The sequence below is a fragment of the Strix aluco genome, chromosome 19 (genome assembly GCF_031877795.1).
Source record: "Strix aluco isolate bStrAlu1 chromosome 19, bStrAlu1.hap1, whole genome shotgun sequence".
Lineage (NCBI taxonomy): Eukaryota > Metazoa > Chordata > Aves > Strigiformes > Strigidae > Strix > Strix aluco.
Genome location: NC_133949.1, coordinates 7,874,061 through 7,894,091, shown reverse-complemented (window position 1 = coordinate 7,894,091; position 20,031 = coordinate 7,874,061). Strand labels below are relative to the sequence as shown.

The following is a 20,031-nucleotide window of genomic DNA, read 5'->3' as shown; positions in this document are numbered from 1 at the left end:
TTAGGTGGAAAGTCCCCGTCTCCAAGACGGCCCAGTTACCCTTTCTCACCTTCTTTTCCCTTGTTACCTAAATCCAAACATTCTCAGCCCTTGAATTTAGAAAGAACGAATCTCTACACGCTAAGGAGCACTACAAAATTGTCTGAGATTTCCATCTATTTATCAGGAATGCTTGTTGATGTTTCCAGTTGGAGGAAATAAGGTTTTGTGGTATTTTTAAAGTTCTTATTCCTCCTTAGACTGCATTGCCATTTATGAGCCCCACCACAACGCTGCAGTCTGGGTTTGAGCTGGGTACCAGCTTTTTATTATTTGTGCTTAGGTAAAAATCAGGAAAGATTACTGCAGAATAGACCCGATTAGACCTGACCGTCATGGAAACAATGAGCTTTAATCTTACTTCCTTCACCTCTTACTTAATTCCTTCCCTATTCACAGTGGATTTCTCTCTTATTCAATTGAAGTGGAATTGACAACTTCACTTTAAATTCAGACGTGGGCCAGATTTATGTTTCCCCCTACAAAGCCCAGCACAGTTCCTGTTTTTCCAGGCCATTTTACCAATGCACATTCTTTGTTCCAGTTATTATCCAGCCTGACCTCCTACAAACTAACAGGTCAAGTGTTGAAAAGCATTCCCTTTACATATATTAATCTGTTTTCCAACATTCTGTGCTTTTACCTAAAGACCAGGTCATGTTTTTTATAGGCTCCCATGGTTGCAGTTGTTAGTCCCCTGAAAACAAGGTACGACGCTTCTGCTGGCGGCTTCCCCGGCAGACACACACCACCACTCACTTCTGGTTGCAAGAAACAACATCCATCATTAGAAAGGGAAAGTACCAAATCAGATTACTGGGCCCTGCTCTGCTCCACTATCCCAGATTTATAGCAGGGTACCTTCATGGATTTGCAGACCGTCACTCCAGATTTAAAATGGCATAAAAGAGCAGGTCTTGCCCTCATGTTTGCACAGATACAAGACCCACTGGAAATGTTACCTCTGAGTCAGGCTGTGAAAACTCAGGGCATTTGGGCCAGTTCTGTTTTAAACATAGTGTAGCTTTCTCCTAAAAGTAGGTTAAAAAAAGTCACCCGCTGCAGCCTAATCTTGGAAGAAAAACAGTCTTTATTAACTTGATCTGAAAAACAGTGGTTCCCAGACATTATGCCTGGAACCACACTAAATTCAGTAGTTTAAACTGAATTTGTTCAGTTTATCACCTTGTTTACACCAGCTGAAACCTCAAACCTGGTTGTCTCAGGGAATGATCCCCACTCTCCCACAACTTCACAATCATACTATTTATTTGTATTTAATAAAATTAACTAATTAGACCATTCTCTGAGCACATGGAACCAGTGGTAAGAACTTACAGCTTTAGGTAAATACAGAAAGATGTCGACTTCCTTACTTATGGTTCCCTGAACAACCCCTTCCTCAAGCCAAACCCAAGGTAAATAAGCTTTTACACTAAGCTCATTGGACTAGGTAGGTACAAACACCTTTGCTGATAAACACCACTAATTAGAATCAAGAGATACAAATCTCAGCTTTACATGGGCCCCAGATGTGTGTTTCAGGTCTAAAAGTAAATAAATACAGTAAAACCAATGGAAAACTTCATTTTTTAGGATAAGGCCACTGGAATGTAAACAGCAAGGCTGGAATTTAAGAGACAACTCCAGAAGTATGTACCCTGCCCAGTTTGATACAATATCAGATATATACTAACTGCATGAGGAAAAGCAGGTTTGCTTACAGGCTGAGAGAGTTGGGGGGGTTCAGCTGGAGAAGAGAAGGCTCCAGGGAGACCTTAGAGTGGCCTCCCAGGACTTAAAGGGGCTACAGAAAAGGGGGGAGGGACTCTTGATCAGGGGGTGTAGGGATAGGACAAGGGGTAACAGTTTTAAACTGACAGGGGGTAGATTTAGATGAGATATAAGGAAGAAATTCTTCCCTGTGAGGGTGGTGAGACAATGGCACAGGTTGCCCAGAGAAGCTGTGGCTGCCCCCTCCCTGGAAGGGTTCAAGGCCAGGTTGGACGGGGCTTTGGGCAACCTGGGCTAGTGGAAGGTGTCCCTGCCCATGGCAGGGGGGTGGGACTGGATGGTCTTTAAGATCCCTTCCAACCCAAACCAGTCTGTGATTGAAAATCAAGATTCATAAGAAAAATCCTGGATCTCACTGCAACTTCAAGCATTTAACATTCAGTGAGGAGAGGAGAAAAGCAAACAAAAAACAGACACTGTGTTATACTTTTTTGTTTTTATAGAATTTTTACAATATATTTCTCTTCATTTGCATATTTTACCCATATCTGTAGCTTTCTTTTTACATGTTGAACTGAACTGGAATAAATCTAAAGGTCTGATATATTTTAAACAACTGATAAAAATTGCAAAGTAGTAAACCCGTAAGAAAAGAAATTATAAAACTCTCTTTTTTAAGTGTTTAATGAAAGCAAGTCAAATGTATCATTAGGAACAATATGGTTTGTTTTAAACACATCATAGGTGATTCAGGCAGGACAACTTTTTTTGTGTGTGGGTTTTTTTTTTTTTATATTAGGCACATTTTTTTTCAGCATACCTGTTTTCCAGACAGTTTTATACTATTCAATAGTATCATCCGCATCCACTTGGAACTGCTGCAGGATTTTCAAAATGTGATTGATCATGAATATTCATTTCTGGTATTCTCTTCCCCTTTCCTTAAAACTATCAGAAGAAAAAGAAAAAATCAGTGTTTCTTGTCTCTTAAAAAATCCATAATGAATGATTGAGTTGTAAGGCAGCAACAGATTCAGTGTCAACTCAGGTCACAGTCCTTCAGTTCCATCTAGTGGGTAGAAATTATATTTAGTGGACACTGTTCCTAGACAGTCCCTCAGGGCAAGATGACTGACTCACGAGGCCAGTTACTGCTGGTAGAGTAAGTTAAGTGGTACACCTAGTAAGGAACACTGGCCACTCCTGTGTCATCCTTGCAGCCTCATGTCTTCATATAGAAAGCAAAAAGACGGTCCAACGGAAAAAAATGCAAATATGATAGAGCCATGACAGGTTCTATGAATGGTTTATTTACAGTCTTCATCCCTGATATGAAAAAAGAAAAAAGCCTTCTTTGACTAAAATGGCAGATCTCAGCAGCATGCTACATGCCTTAGCAAATCAGCCCATTGCATATCCTTGACTGCTTAGCCATGGATTCACACTGAGGCAGTGAATAGAAAGTCTTACTGCTCAAGAAGAGCAATTTCAAAATGCTCACCTGTCCCATCGATACGACTCCCTAAAGTAGACTTAAGAGTGTCTCATTTTGGTGGAGCAACTCCCTGTTCTCAGCATCTGTTCATGCTATTAGAAAGTGTGAAACAGTTGGTTGAACCCTCAGGGATCTCTCAGACACCCCTGCAGTGAGATTGCAAACTCAAACACATTACTCCGACGTGGGAACAAAACGATCCATGCGTTAAAGATATGCCACAACTTTGATAATTCCCTTCCCATCGTGATCTCGTTCAGGAAGGAAGGCAGGCTTTAACCTTCGGCTACAGTATACTCGAGGAGGGGTTTCAGAGCACCATCTCTCCATCTCCTTTCAGTCTTTGATAAATAGTACATTTCTCCCAAATTCTGGCATTCTCATTTGCTAAGAGGGCCGCTCCATTCCTGAAGGCGTTGGCTTCAGCATAGTGCTTCTTGGTCTTCAGTTTTAAGTATTTCAGGCAGAACAAACATTCTGATTCAGCCTCATCCCCTGAAGAGGCATTCACTTTGCACTCACCTGGCTGAACAGAAGTCAAAACATCTTTAACTACAGCACTAGAGGCCATTCAAAAAAGGGGATGTATTATGTTTCCCTCTCAGAGGGAGACTGGACCACCTTTAAAATTCCAGCCCCAGCTGATAAGACCATCAATTCGAGGCCATCCCCCAAAGCAGTGCTCCTCTGCACAGTTGCTGTTTAGGCACCACTCATCTTTTGGACAAGTGAGGTCAATAAGCATATTCCCTTCTGAAAGAGCCACTGCCTTTACACAACTTGCATTCAGCTACTACTGAAGCTTTTGGTTACCTTTTTTTCATATCCTAATGTTGAGGTAAGGAAGGGAAGAAGAAAATAATTAGCGTAAAGAGTTTTCTGAATTCATACTTGACAAGGCCAGCTCTACATACTGTATAATGGTATACAAAATACACACCCCAAATCCTCCTATGTTCTTTTTAACTCTTTGGAAAGGGAATAACCAGCATAGTTGAGCAGGAAGAAAGCCAATTTATTTCAGCATAGAAGGTCTGCAATTCATTCCATGTTCACTAAGACTAATGCAGTTATTGCTCTGTAAGATAAGACTGGATTGATCATTAACCCCCACCCTGAGTGCTGGGAGTCTGGGTTCCCAACGTTGCCAAGAAGGACCTCCTAAGCCACTAGTATCGAAATAATTAAAAGAAAAAAGCCTCATGAATAATTTCTTGTAAAGACGTGATCTTCAAGAAACATGTAAGTTCCTCAGTTCTTCATATCACCGCTGCCTTGTGAATGGAGGCCAGCCTTTGCTCTCTGCTCTAGAATAATGTACTATTTAGAATAACGCACTGGAGATAAATTAAGGTAAGAATAGATGATCCAGCTGATCGAATCAAAGAACAAGAGAAACATTAACCTCTTGCACAAGGATGCTCTGAAACTGGAATCCTTTAACTGCTATGGGAATCATCCAGAATTTGTTTTACAACCTGGAGTTTAGTAAGAATTAAAGTTCTTTTCCTTGGGTAGTAGCCTTCAAAGCAAAAGCAAACACGACAGGATTCAGGTGTGGACCATCAGCCCACCAGATTCTGGTCTGCCTGTTTCACTTCAATGATATATAATAGATGCTGCTGACGGCATCACTCCGAGTTCAGCAGTCTTTTCAAAGCTGTCATATTCCATTGATCAAGTTTCCTTGGGAGCAGATGATACCAACGCGGGGGCCTTCCATTCTCATACTTCAGTTACCTTCTTGCGTTTACTTCCTCTGAATAAAAAAAATATTGTTCTGTTTACTCTAACATGCTACAATATGTGCATACATAACTGTAGGCGACGCGTGAGTTACTTCAAGATGTGCTTTTTCATTGAAGTGCGCTTTTACTTTTACAAATTCTACATCAAGGTGGAAGGAAGGAAGGCTGCAGAGTGCTCATACACTGAAGCTGAAGGAACTTTTCCTGAACGGAGTTAAGATGTTTGTTCCAAGGTTCCTATGGACAAACTACTCTATCCCATGCACTCCGGCCTGAGCCAGTATTAAACATTCCAGAAACTTGTTGATTTGTTCGGATAGTTAATGGCAAGGCTGATAGCAGCAATGTTTTTCAGGGCCTAGAAGAGAGAAGGAAAAACAAAGTCACGTCAAAGATTCTCTGAGACAAAACTGTAAAGAAATCCTTCTGTGAAATAGATAAATAACCATCCTGTTTCTACCTGGTCATCTCCTGGTAGTGCAGTAATTGTCACACCTCCAGGCAGTTTCAGCAAGGCAACTGCAATTCCAGTTGCTGAAAGACCAGGCCCCTTCCCCATTTCCACGTTTTGGCAGTCGAGAGGTTAATTTGGTAAAACAGATAAGCCTGATTACACCCAACAGCCTGTTTGTGGCACATCATCTGACTATTAAAGGAGAACAGCATTTGTGTGTAGTTCATTCACAAATTTCAGAGGCCTGTCATGGCATTGTAAAGCCCAAGTACATTCATGTCTATTTTATAAAACTCCAGTGGGCAATCAGAAATCATTCATTATCTCTGTCTACCAGAAAAACATCACAAAACCACACATCTCTGGGGTTGTGCAATCTTATTACCTGTGCTGTGCAGCGATGAAGATGATCTTCAGTATTTAAGGCAAGCAAATACTCCTGTAGAGATCCAAGCTCCTGCAGCCAGAAAGCATTCAATAAATACCAGCATTTCTACCAAAGATATCATCCTCCTAATTAACATTAAAATGCTGATCATTACAGCAGTCCCCAAGAACCAAAGGTATCAGAATGACACACAAGACTCTCCTGGACTAGAACACAGTTTGTGACCACAGAAATCAGTTCATTACAGACTGTTCATATGTAATGTTCAAAATCAACCCAAGGAAAACCCCATTCAAATACCTTTATATTAATTATTAAATCAGCATTCCTCTCAGAATAAAGAGTGGCTTTAGGGCCTGCTGCCTTAATCACACAAGGAAGAGTCATGACTATTACTTAAGATCCCACAATGGATAAGGTAACAGCATGCCCCTGTATTAGAATTTGCTACCAGACTCCACAAGAGGAAGTTGTTAATGTTCCTGAAGCATTTAATGTTTCTAAAGCTCTGATGAACTTTGCCAAGATAAAGGAAAACTGCATTTAGTTTAAAACTGAACTACATCTCATTCCCAGCACTGGGGAGAGGAGGGATACAAATACAGGAACTGCTTACAGTAACTCTGTTTTCTGTAACAAAGAAGAGTTCTGCAAGTGCACGATGAAGAGGAAGGAGAATACCAGGCTTGGCCATGTCATGACACAAGTTGTTTTCCATATGGGTGAAGAGCTGCCAAAGTGGCTTCAACAAGGTGAGGTCACAGTCCCTGAAAAAAAAGTAATTTAAATGAAATAGTGAGTAACCATGATCTTATGCCTGTTTCTGGGAGGAGAACACCCCCCCCCCAACCCCAAACAAATTTAAGAGAACAAAACCATACAGTTTTGACAGTTAAATGTATAAATGAAAGAAGAAACACAAGAAGTATTTTAAAATCTAGATTCAGTCAGGTGTTTCAGCACAATGAATTTCATTCTGAATCAGCAGAGGAAACCCTATATCCACGAATATGTCTAAATGAGTTGTCTAAAACTGAGTGGTCTCCTGAAATAAGGACTGTAAAATAACTATATACATCACTTTGCTAGATGCTCCAGCTCCACTGCTTGAAATTCTACAATACCAAACTACAGCACTGAGCAGGTGATGCCCTTGTATAGGGCAAAGAGACAAAAATGGATATAGAGCTTTACAAACAATTCCAACCCTGCCTCCTTCCTACTCCAGAGTTAAAGCTCACTAACCCAAATGTCACTTGTCATACAGATACTGTTCAGTAGGGAGGGAAAAGGGGGCAACTCAATTTCAGAATCTATCATCCAATTAACACAAGAAAAATATTAAATATTATAAAGCACAGCAGAGACTTGATCTTTTAGCAATTAAATTTGTTGTCCACATGACAAAGCAGACTTTTTCTCATGAAAAAAACTAAGGGAACCTGAAAAAATAACAAAACTGTGATTACAAGTAATACCAAAATCAGTTTTTCAGACTTGGATGTAGATTGGTGTATCTAAAATTTACAAAGACAAGCAATGGTTTTATGTAATTGTCCATTTTTACTACTATATGTGAATATACTTTTTGACTTCTCTTTAGCAAAGTAAGCTAGTAGGATGCTGTTATTTTCATGATTTTGCTTGTTCTGAACTGAAAGGACATAACCAAGGTAAGTGTCAGCGTTCCAGCATCGTTGTGTTTCCAGCATTTCTATTCAGTTAATGTGACAACACACATTTGCAAAACACTATAAAAGCTCAACAGTCTTCTGAATGTGTATTTTAGTAAGAAATACCCACGCCATACATTTTTCTGCATTAGCACACCTATCCCTTCTAAAACTCAGTTACAGGCTTAGTGGTACAACTAAAAATAATAATTTAAAAGTTATTTACTTTATAGAGAATCAGATCATAATTTCACCAGTTTATTATTCCATCCTCACCTTAATTCTGAAGTACGACTAATACAAAGAGAATAAACTTCTAGAGAATTAAATGGAAGGTATTTTTTGTCCTGTTACAGGGTGATTTTTTTTGTCTTTACAACAACATTTGAATTCACTGGACCTTTTTTAAAAGCCATGAAAGAAGACAAAATGTGTTTTAAAAAAAACCCTCATAAGAAGTTTCTGCTATTGAGGCACTACGACTTGTGTCTGAAAGGTGAATTAAGAACACCTCCTTCAAATCATGGTTTTCTGGCTTCAGAACAACATCAGCTTAGTCACTTTTTCTTCTCCTGCCCTTTGCCTTTAGTGTACAGCGTAGACCAGCGCACTTACCTCTGGGCACTGCACTGCACTATCTTCAGGAGCAAGTGGATAGCCTTCAAACGCTGGTGACCAGTCTGACGGCACGCTACCCCAACCTGCCATTCCCAGATTTTGGCCAGTGGGAGATGAGGAACTACCCTTTCCTCAGACAGCATCTGCTTTAAAATTTCAAACCCTGGGGAAAAAAAAAAAAAAAATTCAAACAGCTGTTACTTTTGTAGGGACCCATTCTGATCATATATTCAGTTTTCTCTTCTCTATATACCAAGTATTGCTCTGGAAAGCAAGAAATATTGAAGAAAAATACCAAAAAAAATCTGAGATAATTCTAGATTACATCTTGATATCACAAGTCTTTTCTGGGGCAAAACTTAGATAAAAATCAGAAATAATCCTATCTGAAATTAAAGTTTTGCCCAAACAAGGCAAACAAAACACAGGTCTTCACTATTATGTGACATGCAGTAGTTTTGCCAATTGCAAATCATCCACCAGCCTCAATTTCATTAAAAATATTTAAACTCTAAAATAAACTAATAAAACTTTTCATGTTATATCTAGAAATTAGATCCAGAACCAGCTTATTTTAATGGATAACTACTTTTTAAACACACAGTTACAATTATTTCTGTCTCCATTTATGGCACCTTGGGGTGTTTACTAAATGCTGTGTCTAATTACTGTCATATAATGAGACTTTGAATGCAAATGGTATTATTATAGTTGTTATCTCCAAGTGTCTGTGAAGATTTGGTATTTCTAGCATAAAGTCACAGCAAATAAGAGACATTAGTCAAGTTTCAGCTTGAACAAAACTAATCGTGTTATTTCTAAAACACTGGAGAAAGCAAATTCTAAGTCAAAGAAATAACCACAAGTCTGTTAAAGCTCGGCAAAATAACTCCAAAAAGCCCTTTCCATTACATTCTGAGCAGTGCTTACCTGTCTGAAACCTTCCAAGATGACCTGCTGTCACTGTAAACTTATAACCCCACTCAGTGTTACTCATGTCAGAAGTAAATCGGTAATAGAGTGTGTCTCCTGTGTACAAGGGAAGGAAAAAAAAATCCACATTACTACCTTCTGAGTTAGTTTTACTATCCGAAATACAATTCAAATGAAAAGTCTGTCATAAAATAATCCTAGATAACATCATTCAAGAGAGGTGATCTTTTACTTTCTGGTAACTATGAAATGCACAGAATGGTATGACAAACAGGAGGCTGAAACAAAATGAAGAATGGTTTTCACTGTATAAAGATACTTAAAAGGATAATGTCTGACATTTTTGTCAGCTACATAGAAGAAGAGGGAGTTAAAGAAACTCTATACTGTACACAGTTAAACTTCACTTTCTCAATTGTGTTACGGATCAATTATGATTTATGAGAAAAGAACTTCTACATAGGCAGTCAAGTTCACAGTCCATTAAACAAAAGGTTAAAAAAAAGGGAAAGTAAAGTTGCACTACTTTTACATGTCAGAAAATTGAATTGCACACTTTTACTCTAGGGAACAAAATTGTTAAACTTAACCACTTAAAAGTGGAAGAACTATCAAAATGTTTGACCGTTTTACAATCAGGCAGTGGAACATTCAAGAAGTTCTTGCCACTGCAGCATCTACAGCCTCACAGAGGTAGTTAGCTGTAATGCTGAACAAGACATACCCATACCTATTGTGCTCTGCAATAGCAGATCTGGTTAAAACTTAGAATTTCCTTCCATTCCATGAAAAATCCTATCACCCTGGGATAAGCATGCTAGTTTTCATTGGGAAGCAGAATTTTCAAAGTTTCAGGAAGAAGAAAAATTTTGAAAACATTTTAAATTTTTTTTAAATCCTGAAAAATCTAAAAACCCGTTCCCCTTCTCATCATGAAACGAAGCCATCGCTCTCTCCTATTTCTAGGAGTCCTGAGAAAGCCCTGCCATCAAATTAAAAGCCCAGAAGCCTTCAAATGCCTGGTTTCAGCTAAGGCTTGCTGAGTGAAATCAAGAGCTTTAATCCGGACAGCCTTGGCTGGAAATGAAGTTTCACAAGGTGAAACTCAAGTTTCACAGCCAAGGCTGCTCCAAAACAATAAGCCTCAAAGTTCAGTTTCTTGGCAAACCTCTGCAACTATCTGAGAGGAAAAGGAGGACAGAAAGGAGTTCATAAAAGTCAAAAATATTTCTACAGAGTACACATTTGTTTCAAAATAGCACCTTGTAACCCAAACTGCTTTGCTAAGAAAGATCCTAAGCCTATTTACAGCTACTGACAGTACTTGAAGACAAAAGCTTCCTGCAATGCCACAGCACTCACTAGGTTAAAAAAAAAAACCAAACACAAGAAGCATAGGACCATGCAGTCCTTCAGCTCACTGGCATTTGCTACTGTGTTATCAAAAACCTGCTTAGAGAATACAGACTGAAATTGTCAGTCAAATGACTGATTTTTGGTTTTTTTCAGCTATGCTCTGTGGCAACAACTGGAGACAAGGCATTGGCACACACGATTTGCTCTGAGCACTAGTATAGCATTGAGACAAGAGATAAGCCTATTTTTTTTTTTTTTTTAAACGTGCTTCCTGTGGAAAGTAAGACAAGGTGGAAACAATGTAAGTGAATATCGTGCAGAACAAGGACCATGTTGGAACAGAATCAAGATCAAAATTTGTTTTCAGTAGTTAAGTGTGTACTTTGACTAAGGTGTGGAAAAAAGAAGGTCAAGCAGCAGAACAACAGATAAGCCTACTTTTAAGAAACAAATGCAAGAGCAGCATGTCAGAGCAAACAGACTGAGACAAGAAAAGGATTTTCTTTTCCCAGACATCTCAGGAACATCCACATTTAACTGTCATCGTTCAGTAGTTTCTTCTCAAGAGTCCTGGATACCAGCAACATCCTATACATTTGCACTTTGAAACACTGCATATTCACCTGGAAGCTCAAAATCATTCCATTTCTGTGGAGACCCACTGAAGCTGTGCCGGTCCTGCTGGAAGTCACTGCTGCTGGACATGAGCAACTCATCACAGCCTTCTTCTGTATTACACTGAGAGTCAAATTTGATTGAGAGGTAGATAGCACCAGGAATGTGAACTTTATCCTGAGAAATAAACAGATGACCTTTGTATACTGTAATACTGTATTACCAAGAAGCTACTTAACTTTCACCTTACAAACAAGGGAGATATAACAAATATCAACAATGTCTTCAAAGGAAAAAAACTTCTTTGATATTTTCATCCAGAGCTAATTTAACAAATGTGAAGCATGGCCTATTGTTTGCATTAGCTGTTAAGCATGTAAAATTAATTGCTAGCAATGCTTTGTTTTTTTAAAAGCAGTAATTGTTGCTGATATTGATCTCATTGCCAGAACCTAAAGGTTTATATGCATTTTAAAAATAAAAGTCAGAAGAGTCAGAGCTGCAGGGAAATTAAAAGTTCCCAAGACTGCCCAGAGGCAATAATTACTTACCAAACTATATTGGGAAAATGCTTTCAAACAATATCAAGAGAAGAAAAATCAAAAACTGTTTGTGTCAGGAGAAGATAGTCTAAAATAAGAAATACAGGAAAAAAAAAAGACTCCTCTCTGAGCTTTCATCTAGCAGCACAAGGAAGTAACAGGCCAACTGAAAGAGACCTTTGGATGAAAGGGTAGAAATATTTGCTCATTAAGGCCCTGAAACCATTTAAGGATATGATCTCCTTCAAACACATGCATAGTAAAACCATTTAAGTCATGCACTTTTCACATGATTGAATTAGGACTACAGTGAAGTGCCTTATTGAACATATTTCTTTACAGGGCAATGCCTCAGTCATCTGACATCAGCCTTTTCAAAAGCAAGACTGAACAGCTATTTCACAGGTGCTTCAGGCACAGAAGTTCCACCAGATATACACATGGAACACTGTGAGACTTCTGCTCCAACCACCTTGATGTTTTTCAACTAGTCTTCAAGTCATGCAAATCCACTGCACTGTAATACTGCACGACTTACCTCAAAATTAGTATTGTTGTTATAAGGATGTTTAGATTCACGCATCTGGACTGCCATTCCGGGTTCCTCCATGAACTGGCAAGCTGTCAGTGCCATTGTTCCTAGCATGCTCTCACTGCACCCATGCAGTACCTTCTGTAGAATCTGGGGAGAAGCAACATGTCATGTAAATACAATTTGCTGTCAAAACAACATTTACAAATTTATATGCTGATGACTGACACGAGTCATTTCTAGCCACACAGCATTTCAGAAGAGAGAATCGAGCTACTAGCAAGAAACAAGACAAATTCACAAATGATGTCTACAAGTGTCATCTCCATAAATTCAGTTTTTACTCTGTCCCCTGTTCCAGATCTTTCAGCCTATCTGAAAAAAACATGAGAGCTATGAGCTATGTCTCCTTCTGCAAATGCTAGAATCAAGGCTAATCCATAAAGTAATTAACAGTAAACTAAAGGAAAGTAAACAAGGAAAATAGACACCTTTGTTAACATACTAAACAGCCACCTTTACCTTCTATACCTACAGGTTTTGATTTGAATAGACTGTGTCATATGTTTTAGCCTTCAAAATGTACACTTCATGTAGAAGTTAATAAGTATCAGCTAAGTGGCTGCAGTGTTTGAAAGCACTAGATGCCAAGAGCTGTGTCTTTAAAAATACAAATAAATGCCATTTAGTTTATCAGGACACATTAAATGATAATTCAGACAACCTGAGTCTCCACTTTTTCTTATTTTTCAAAAGTGCACAAAAGCACTGAAACAGGAATCTTGCTACTCGAGGCCCTTTCCAGGTCATTACAGCAACCTGCTACATCTCTTCACCTACAATTTTCTAACTCCTATAAAATGTGATACCAGCTCAGACCAAAAGGTACGTCTCCAAATCAGTCAAAAATTGATTTCTTGGTGAAAAGAAGTTTAAAAAACAAATGTAGTACATAGCATAGTTCCCTGAATGAGTTCTTTGCCTCCACACACTTGCAGAATAGCCTAAGAAAAGGGATATGTGTTTGTATTTAATACACCTTAACAGATATTTATTCTATCAGTTCATCCTGTCATTTTCTGAACCTATATAAACACCCTGTGGCAACAATTTCAATGACATACTGTGTCAAGAACCAGTTCTTTTGGTTTGCTTTGGACCTACCACTTATTAACTTAATTTGACACTCCTTTGTTTTCTTACTGGGAGGGCCAGTGAATAACACTTGCTGTTAACTTTTGTATGCTGCTTACTGTTTTAAAACTATAAAGAAAGAGGAAGACAGTTTTACATTATTCCTCCTCCCTCAATGCCCCCACAGGACAAAGATCCAGGTGAAGAAAAGTAGTTGGTTCCTCACACTGAAGTTATTCCATGGCTATAATAATCCCTGCCACTCTTCTCCAGACCTCTCCCAGTTGCACTGCATTTTTATTTTTTTTTTCAAATGAGATGAGGGAGTCAGGTCACATGCTGTAGTCCAGATGAAAGCATACTATTGGTTCAGTGGCATACCAATGTGTTCTGTTTTATTTTTAATTCCTTCTTTGAAGATTCCCAGCACTTGATTTGCTTCGAGTGCTGTGAAGCCCTGAGCTGACATTTTCATTACAACATTCTATTATAATTCCAAGATCACTTCCACCACAGCAACAGTCAGCTCATCGATGGAGCAGCAGGTATTACAATATACACACTGAGATTTAACAAAAAGCAGCTTTCAAAATGGACTGCCTAGTTTACCAATTTCTCTATGAGATTTAATTTTGCCATATAGCTCTTTCATAACTGAAAGAGTTGTCTCCACGGAGCTAGTTTTTCCATTTTCTGTTAACAAAATCAGTACATTAAGACACTGACAGATTCCAACTGCTTTTTCAGAAGTAATTTAAATTTTGGAGTTTCAATTTAGTTTAAAAAAGGAACTGCAAGTGTTTTTGTTAGAGTCTCGTGACATGTAAGCACAGGGCTCGTTCACATGCATAAGTGAAATCCACTTACTTTTTCCCATAACTGCTTTTCCTCTAGCTGCATGAGCATGTCCAGTATGTATGTCATATGGGCTGGGCCACTAAGATCTAGGATTTCCTCATTTATTGCCACATCATCCGGCCACTCAGCTAACAATGATGCCAGCACATGCCTGGCATAAAGAACAGCTGTTGCCTCATTGACACGATACAGGTAGTCCCTCACAGCCTTTTTACTTCTAGAGTCCAGCTCCTTGTGCAGGAGTATTGAACTCTTAGTGCGACGCTGCTTGGCGTAACTAAGCTGTAGATCGCTCTCTGTGTTGGTTATCAGTTTCTGGGCGACCGGATTGGTTTCTTCTGTTGCTTTATCACATAGCGCAGGCTTTGACTGCAAAAAAGAAACGCAAGTTTGAAAATAGGCTCTGAGAAACTTAGTTATGTTTGGAGATCTGACCAGCCCAATAGACTGCAAGCCGAATTTACAAATGAATTTGTCTTTTACATACTGAAAATCAGATGCATCAAAGAACACAGAAGTGTGATCTCTCATGCCCCTGCAGAGACAGAATTCCTCAGAAAGACTGTTTTTGTCCACAGACTTCACTACACACTGATGCATTCATGACTGTACACACAAGCAGAAACAGCAGTTAGAATCTCACCGAAGCGTTGATTTAAGCTGATCAACAGAGGTGAAGCAACAAAGTGCCATGCTATTTGTGACACAGAATGAAGCAAGTTAGGAGGGACCTTTGGAGACCCTTTGGTCCAAATCCGACCTAAATCAAGGCTTTGTTCAGTTAAGTTCGGAGAACTTCCAGGGTGGGTATTTCACAGCCTCTGTATGAGCTGTTGTAAGGCCTATTTTTTTTTTCTTACAATTACGTGAAACTACTCCAGGAAGCCCTTGATCCACTTTGTTATGCAACTGATAGACAACCACGCTGGTGATACCACATGGCCAGGAATCAGCAGCCAGGATGAAGCGAAGGGCTGTGGGATCATGCTATTGAATGCAAAACCTAAAGATTTCAACTGCAGTGTCTACTTTACAAGAAAAATTCATTGCTTCTTTGTCCTGCTGAAATTACTGTAAGATAACAATAATACACTACAGCAATAACACTTAACAGCATAAGCTTACAGTAATTAGATACAATCTCTCTTATATGAGGAGAGGAAATTACAGTGCACAATCATCATTTGTTCTCCTGACCTGAGAATCAAGTTCTCTTACTTCCTTAAGGAAGAAATTACAAGAAAGAAATACTTGTTTCTTGTTATATCTGCTCATTCATTTTGACACAAAACATTAACAACAAAAAAAACCCCCTTCAGGTTTGAAGTTACTAAACAAAACTGAAGTTACTCAATGCCCAAATTAATTATTTCACAACGGCTCCCTTTTGTGGAGACATACGTACCAAACATGGTAAGATTATCATATCTGTATCTACTGCTTTTGAACTCTGCTCCTCCAACCTCAAACGCTTGCTGGGTTGCCATTTCTGAGCCAGCGTTCGGATCCTCTCATCTGTTGTAATTACATCTCCATCAAACCTTAAAAGGCAAAAGAAGAAAAAAAAAATACACAAATGTTTCAAAAGTAATGCAAACTATATTTGTGCAATTAAATGTAAATTCAATCTTCCCACCTTCTGTTTTAGAATCATTAAACTCTACCTATTTTTATCATATTATGTTAACTAGCTTCCCTGTTCTAACAAGTCAGAGGTTTTAAATGTTATAAAATTGCTCATCTCTGTGAGAACATGGTGGCTCCACGACATGCTTTGATGACTAGAAACCTCACATAAGCTCTCTAATCTTCCCCAGTTAGGGTAACTTAAGAGACACAGTTGATCCTCACAGGGGAATTATCATAGTGAAAAGAACATGCAACGTATTTTAGAAGATGGTGACTCGTTCCCGTAAATAGAACTTAGTAGGAGTTTATTTCCTTACTTTTTCATACATTGAAACCAAATTGTATCTTTGGATCAATTTCTATTGGCACCTATTAGATTTTGGGTTACCACCCACATCTAGCAACCTTGTTTTTCTGCTGGACCCTGTCTTTCACGTACCTCTTTTGAACTTCCAGGAAAAAAGACTCTGTTCTTTTCATTTGCAACTCATACATGGCTCGAAGAATATGGAGAGGTGCATTAAGTGCATCATGCGTCATCTGAGCAAGGAGACAAAAAAAAAAAAAAAAGAGAAAAAGATGACATTCCAGGGGAAAAAGAAAAGATTAGTTTCTTTAAGGATGACCTAGGTATCATTTTCCTACTTATCATATAGGTAGAGAATTAATGAACTTAATATCTGGATTAGTAAAAATGAAAAGTAATTTAGCAGAAAGCTTTATAATGATTTCATAGTGTTCATTACTGTAGTTCTAGTTTATTTCCTTTAGATAACTATACACTGAAATCATAGACCCATATTCTGTAAATTCCAAAGAAAAACAGCCATATAAACTACCAAATATTTTATGCAACTAGCAAATTCACAGTAACTTCAAAAGGAGGTAAAATTAAGTACCAAGAAGCATATTTTGGTGGCTTCATCCAAACCCTCCAGAGGATCAAGTTTGTTCTGCTCTAAATCAACAGGACCAACAATGGGTTGTTCTACATCTTGATCTTGTTCCCTTTCTTCCAGTTCAGTATCCTCACGTTCAGCCAGGGAACTGATCTCTTTCTTTGAGGAATACAGCATTATTGACAAAATCTACACAGAAAAGAGGTAACATATGGTGTGACAGCTGTAGATATTATTAGTATATCTGCAATCAGCATTTTATAAGAACATTATAAGACTTGGACAGTGCTTAACACGTGCTATTCTAAAAAGAAGCAGCACCTAAAAAAACCCAATAAAACCCCCTAAAACACAAAACCAAACCATTTCTAACTTCACAAATGAGTTACACCTGCCAGGCTGCTACAAAGACAAGTTAAGTGATTAGCCACAGGTGTAAAAAAACTGAGAAAATAATTATTTAGCCATTTCAGTACATCAAATGTTTGAGGATTCTTAGACAAGAACACAGCAGAGGTGACTATCACCAAAAAGCCAGCGATGCCCCTGCACACGCTCCTCCTTTGAAAACACACCTTTGGCTTCAGCACAGCCAACAACACTAGTACTCATAACAGGATGAAAATGATGTTACACGCTTCCTTGGTCCTCCAATTTGTGTCAGCTGCAGTTGTGAGCAGCAGTGCGGGCAGAGCTATGGCGAGACATTTTAGTGCTCAAGGCAGAACGTTCATTCGGTACTTTGCTGCCCAAAGGGGAGGCAGGTGGGACGCCTCTCTGAGTCAGGGCTGGTCCTCTGGCTGTAGGTCAGGAGGCAGGAAGAAACCACAAGTCCAGCTCTGATTCTGCAGTATTTCTAACCAACCACTTGGGGCAACTTTTCAGAGGAATTCCAGGGTTTCACTCTTTCTCTCTCTTGTTGCTACTGTCCTAAGTACAAACTAACACAACTCTTGCCTATGATAAAACAGTTGAACCACACTCATCTTCCAGCAACTAACAAGCATTCAGAAAGAACGTGCTCACATGCATATCGATCTCCCCATACTGCACTGCAGTAATACCTTGTACATGTCAGTGAGTAATGCAAGTACTGTTTTTCTTTGAGATTAATTATTATTTTTTAAATCGAAGAATGGAATTTTCAAGAACAGTCTAAATACAACTCATAAAAGAAACTGAGTAGGTGATTAATGTCTCATCTTGCAAATTTCTTTCAGATACAACTAGATTAATTAAAATCAGCTCCTGCTTTAAAGAAGCTAGACTATTACCTACACAACTATGATGGACAGAGGAAGGCAGATTCAGGCATACAGTTAGCGAATGCTTTTATAAAGACTAATTAGAAATACTCTTGAGACTTTCTTTACAAAAGGGAAGTGCAGTGCCATAACCTTTCATGCCACTGTGTGAAGCCTGACATTTCACAAAAGGTAACTTTCCTTACCTCCAAGTCTCTGAGAAGCCAGGTCTTACTGAAACCGGTTCCTTTGCTACATTTCTTCACTAGAAGCTTGAGTAAACCAGACTGAAGAAAAGCAGCTTGGATCTCCTTAAAGGCATGAATCTACACACACAGACACACACACAAATAAATAAGTAAAGAAGGAATGATGCATCACAATGCTTGCAAGGCCTTATCACACAGCCTTAGATAAATTTCCTGCTCAAACTATGTTGGGAAACTTTTTCTTTCATTTCCCTAAAAAACCCCAAAATATAAATCCTCACTTAAAATACCTTAAGAGTATCATCTATGATACACACAGAGTTGTAACTGGATATCTGTTTTGCTCTGTCAGTCCAAAAAAAACCAGATCCCCTCCTCAAATACTTCAGTAGCAAGAAAAGGGGCAAGTCAGCTTTACTTCATCAAGTGTTATCCATATAAATTTCTTCTTCAGCTTTCATGAATGGTCAGCCCCCAAAGAGGAAAAGCGATCCAACTTTCAATTCAGACTCACGAATGCTATTTAAAGCCTAGCAACATTTTCAACCCCCTACAGACAGGGGATAAAAGGAGCCAGCTGCGAGAGAAATGAACTTTAGTTCCCCAATGCGCTTAGTCAACGCTCAAGTTCTTGTAGCTCAAGGTAGAATACAAACTTTTATTTATCTATTATACTCTATGTGTCAGGCAAAAGATACCTTAAGTGTTCTGTAAAGCCCCTTTAGAGCGAGAGACAAGACCCAAGTTGCTTCCACTGCCTCAGCATAGCTACTGTCCATGGTGGTTTGCAGAAGGTGCGTGGATATAAGAACAAAGTGCTGGAGGTACTGCCTCAGCTGGGTCTGGGAATCACTGCCTTCTTGTCCACATTTCTGAATCAACTGATAGTCTTTCACTACGAGAGAAAAACCACATTTCACTAGGTTCATCTTAAAATGTTGTGAAATCATCTCTTACCGGTAGATATGAGTAGGCTGAGAGATGAACATGATCCATACATGAAGTACGTTCTAATAACGGTCTTGCACTAAAATGATCTCAGATTCATTGAATAGTTGAGAAAGTATTTCATTTCCCAGTGCAAGTTAAAAAACCCCTAGGTAACTTCTGGCAACAGTTGATTGTCTGCACATATTTGCACATAAACAGTACAGCACAAAAAGCAGCACGTGTTGTATTTTACAGTTAAAATGGGAAAAATTCTGACCTGTAGTTGATATGATGGAATAGATCTTGCTGATCTTACTGTTAAAATGTCAATGGTAAAAAAAAAAAAAGCTTTTATATTCAAATCTTTCTTCAATATCAAAAAGCAGTTTAGTCTGTTGATTTTTCCAAGGGTCTTTTAAGCAACTTCAATAGTCAAATCTTAGCACAACCTTTGCTTTATTAACTTCACAATATTAGGTCATACATGCCAAAGCGGAAAGCCCTCGCTCATGGAAATCCAAGTGATTTGTTATATGTTAAATGTTTATAGCTTGACTAACTTCTAACAAGGTGAAATACAGGAATAAAATTCTCTCTGGTACAATGAATGGGACCCTTGAGGCAGGATCTAGCTCTGGGTCTTTGTCGTTGTCTTCTGGTGGGTTTTGCTGGGGTTTTTTTCATAGCCTTTAGACACCATGATAGCCAACACACTCTACCAATGTGCCCTAGAATGGATTATTCTAAAATATCCAGACACACTTCCTGGAGTATACACTATTTCATGCTGTATAGCTCTTTTTTATTTTTGTCTCGAATTTTAGGAGTATTCAAACTGTTCTGAAAAGTTCTTCCAGACAGGAGGACAGCAAGACAGACATTTTATAAAGCACATGATTAAACAAGTTAGGCCTGTCCTCACAGCACGCTTTTTTACAGGACCAGGAATAAACAGCTGACACAGCATCATTTCAGAAGCAATCAGTTGATAATGGGTGCGT

General features: G+C 38.7%; 1 protein-coding gene across 3 annotated transcripts in view; it reads right to left on the bottom strand.

The window, feature by feature from the left end:
* Positions 1-2,254: 2,254 nt before the first annotated feature.
* The window catches only part of ZZEF1 (zinc finger ZZ-type and EF-hand domain containing 1), a 62,202-nt gene continuing 44,425 nt past the window's right edge, over positions 2,255-20,031 (bottom strand). For 2 of the 3 annotated variants that reach the window (XM_074845732.1, XM_074845733.1), the window contains exons 43-55: positions 18,799-18,995; positions 18,098-18,217; positions 16,648-16,836; positions 16,188-16,288; positions 15,525-15,660; positions 14,129-14,488; positions 12,134-12,277; positions 11,062-11,230; positions 9,080-9,178; positions 8,147-8,312; positions 6,475-6,625; positions 5,856-5,927; positions 2,255-5,374 (exon numbers count right to left, since the gene is read on the bottom strand). In XM_074845732.1, the coding sequence (XP_074701833.1) occupies positions 5,300-5,374; positions 5,856-5,927; positions 6,475-6,625; positions 8,147-8,312; positions 9,080-9,178; positions 11,062-11,230; positions 12,134-12,277; positions 14,129-14,488; positions 15,525-15,660; positions 16,188-16,288; positions 16,648-16,836; positions 18,098-18,217; positions 18,799-18,995 (1,979 nt within the window). In that variant the 3' untranslated portion in view covers positions 2,255-5,299. Of the gene's footprint in view, positions 5,375-5,855; positions 5,928-6,474; positions 6,626-8,146; positions 8,313-9,079; positions 9,179-11,061; positions 11,231-12,133; positions 12,278-14,128; positions 14,489-15,524; positions 15,661-16,187; positions 16,289-16,647; positions 16,837-17,246; positions 17,448-18,097; positions 18,218-18,798; positions 18,996-20,031 lie in introns of those variants that run through there. The other variant, XM_074845734.1, reaches the window with a different exon arrangement.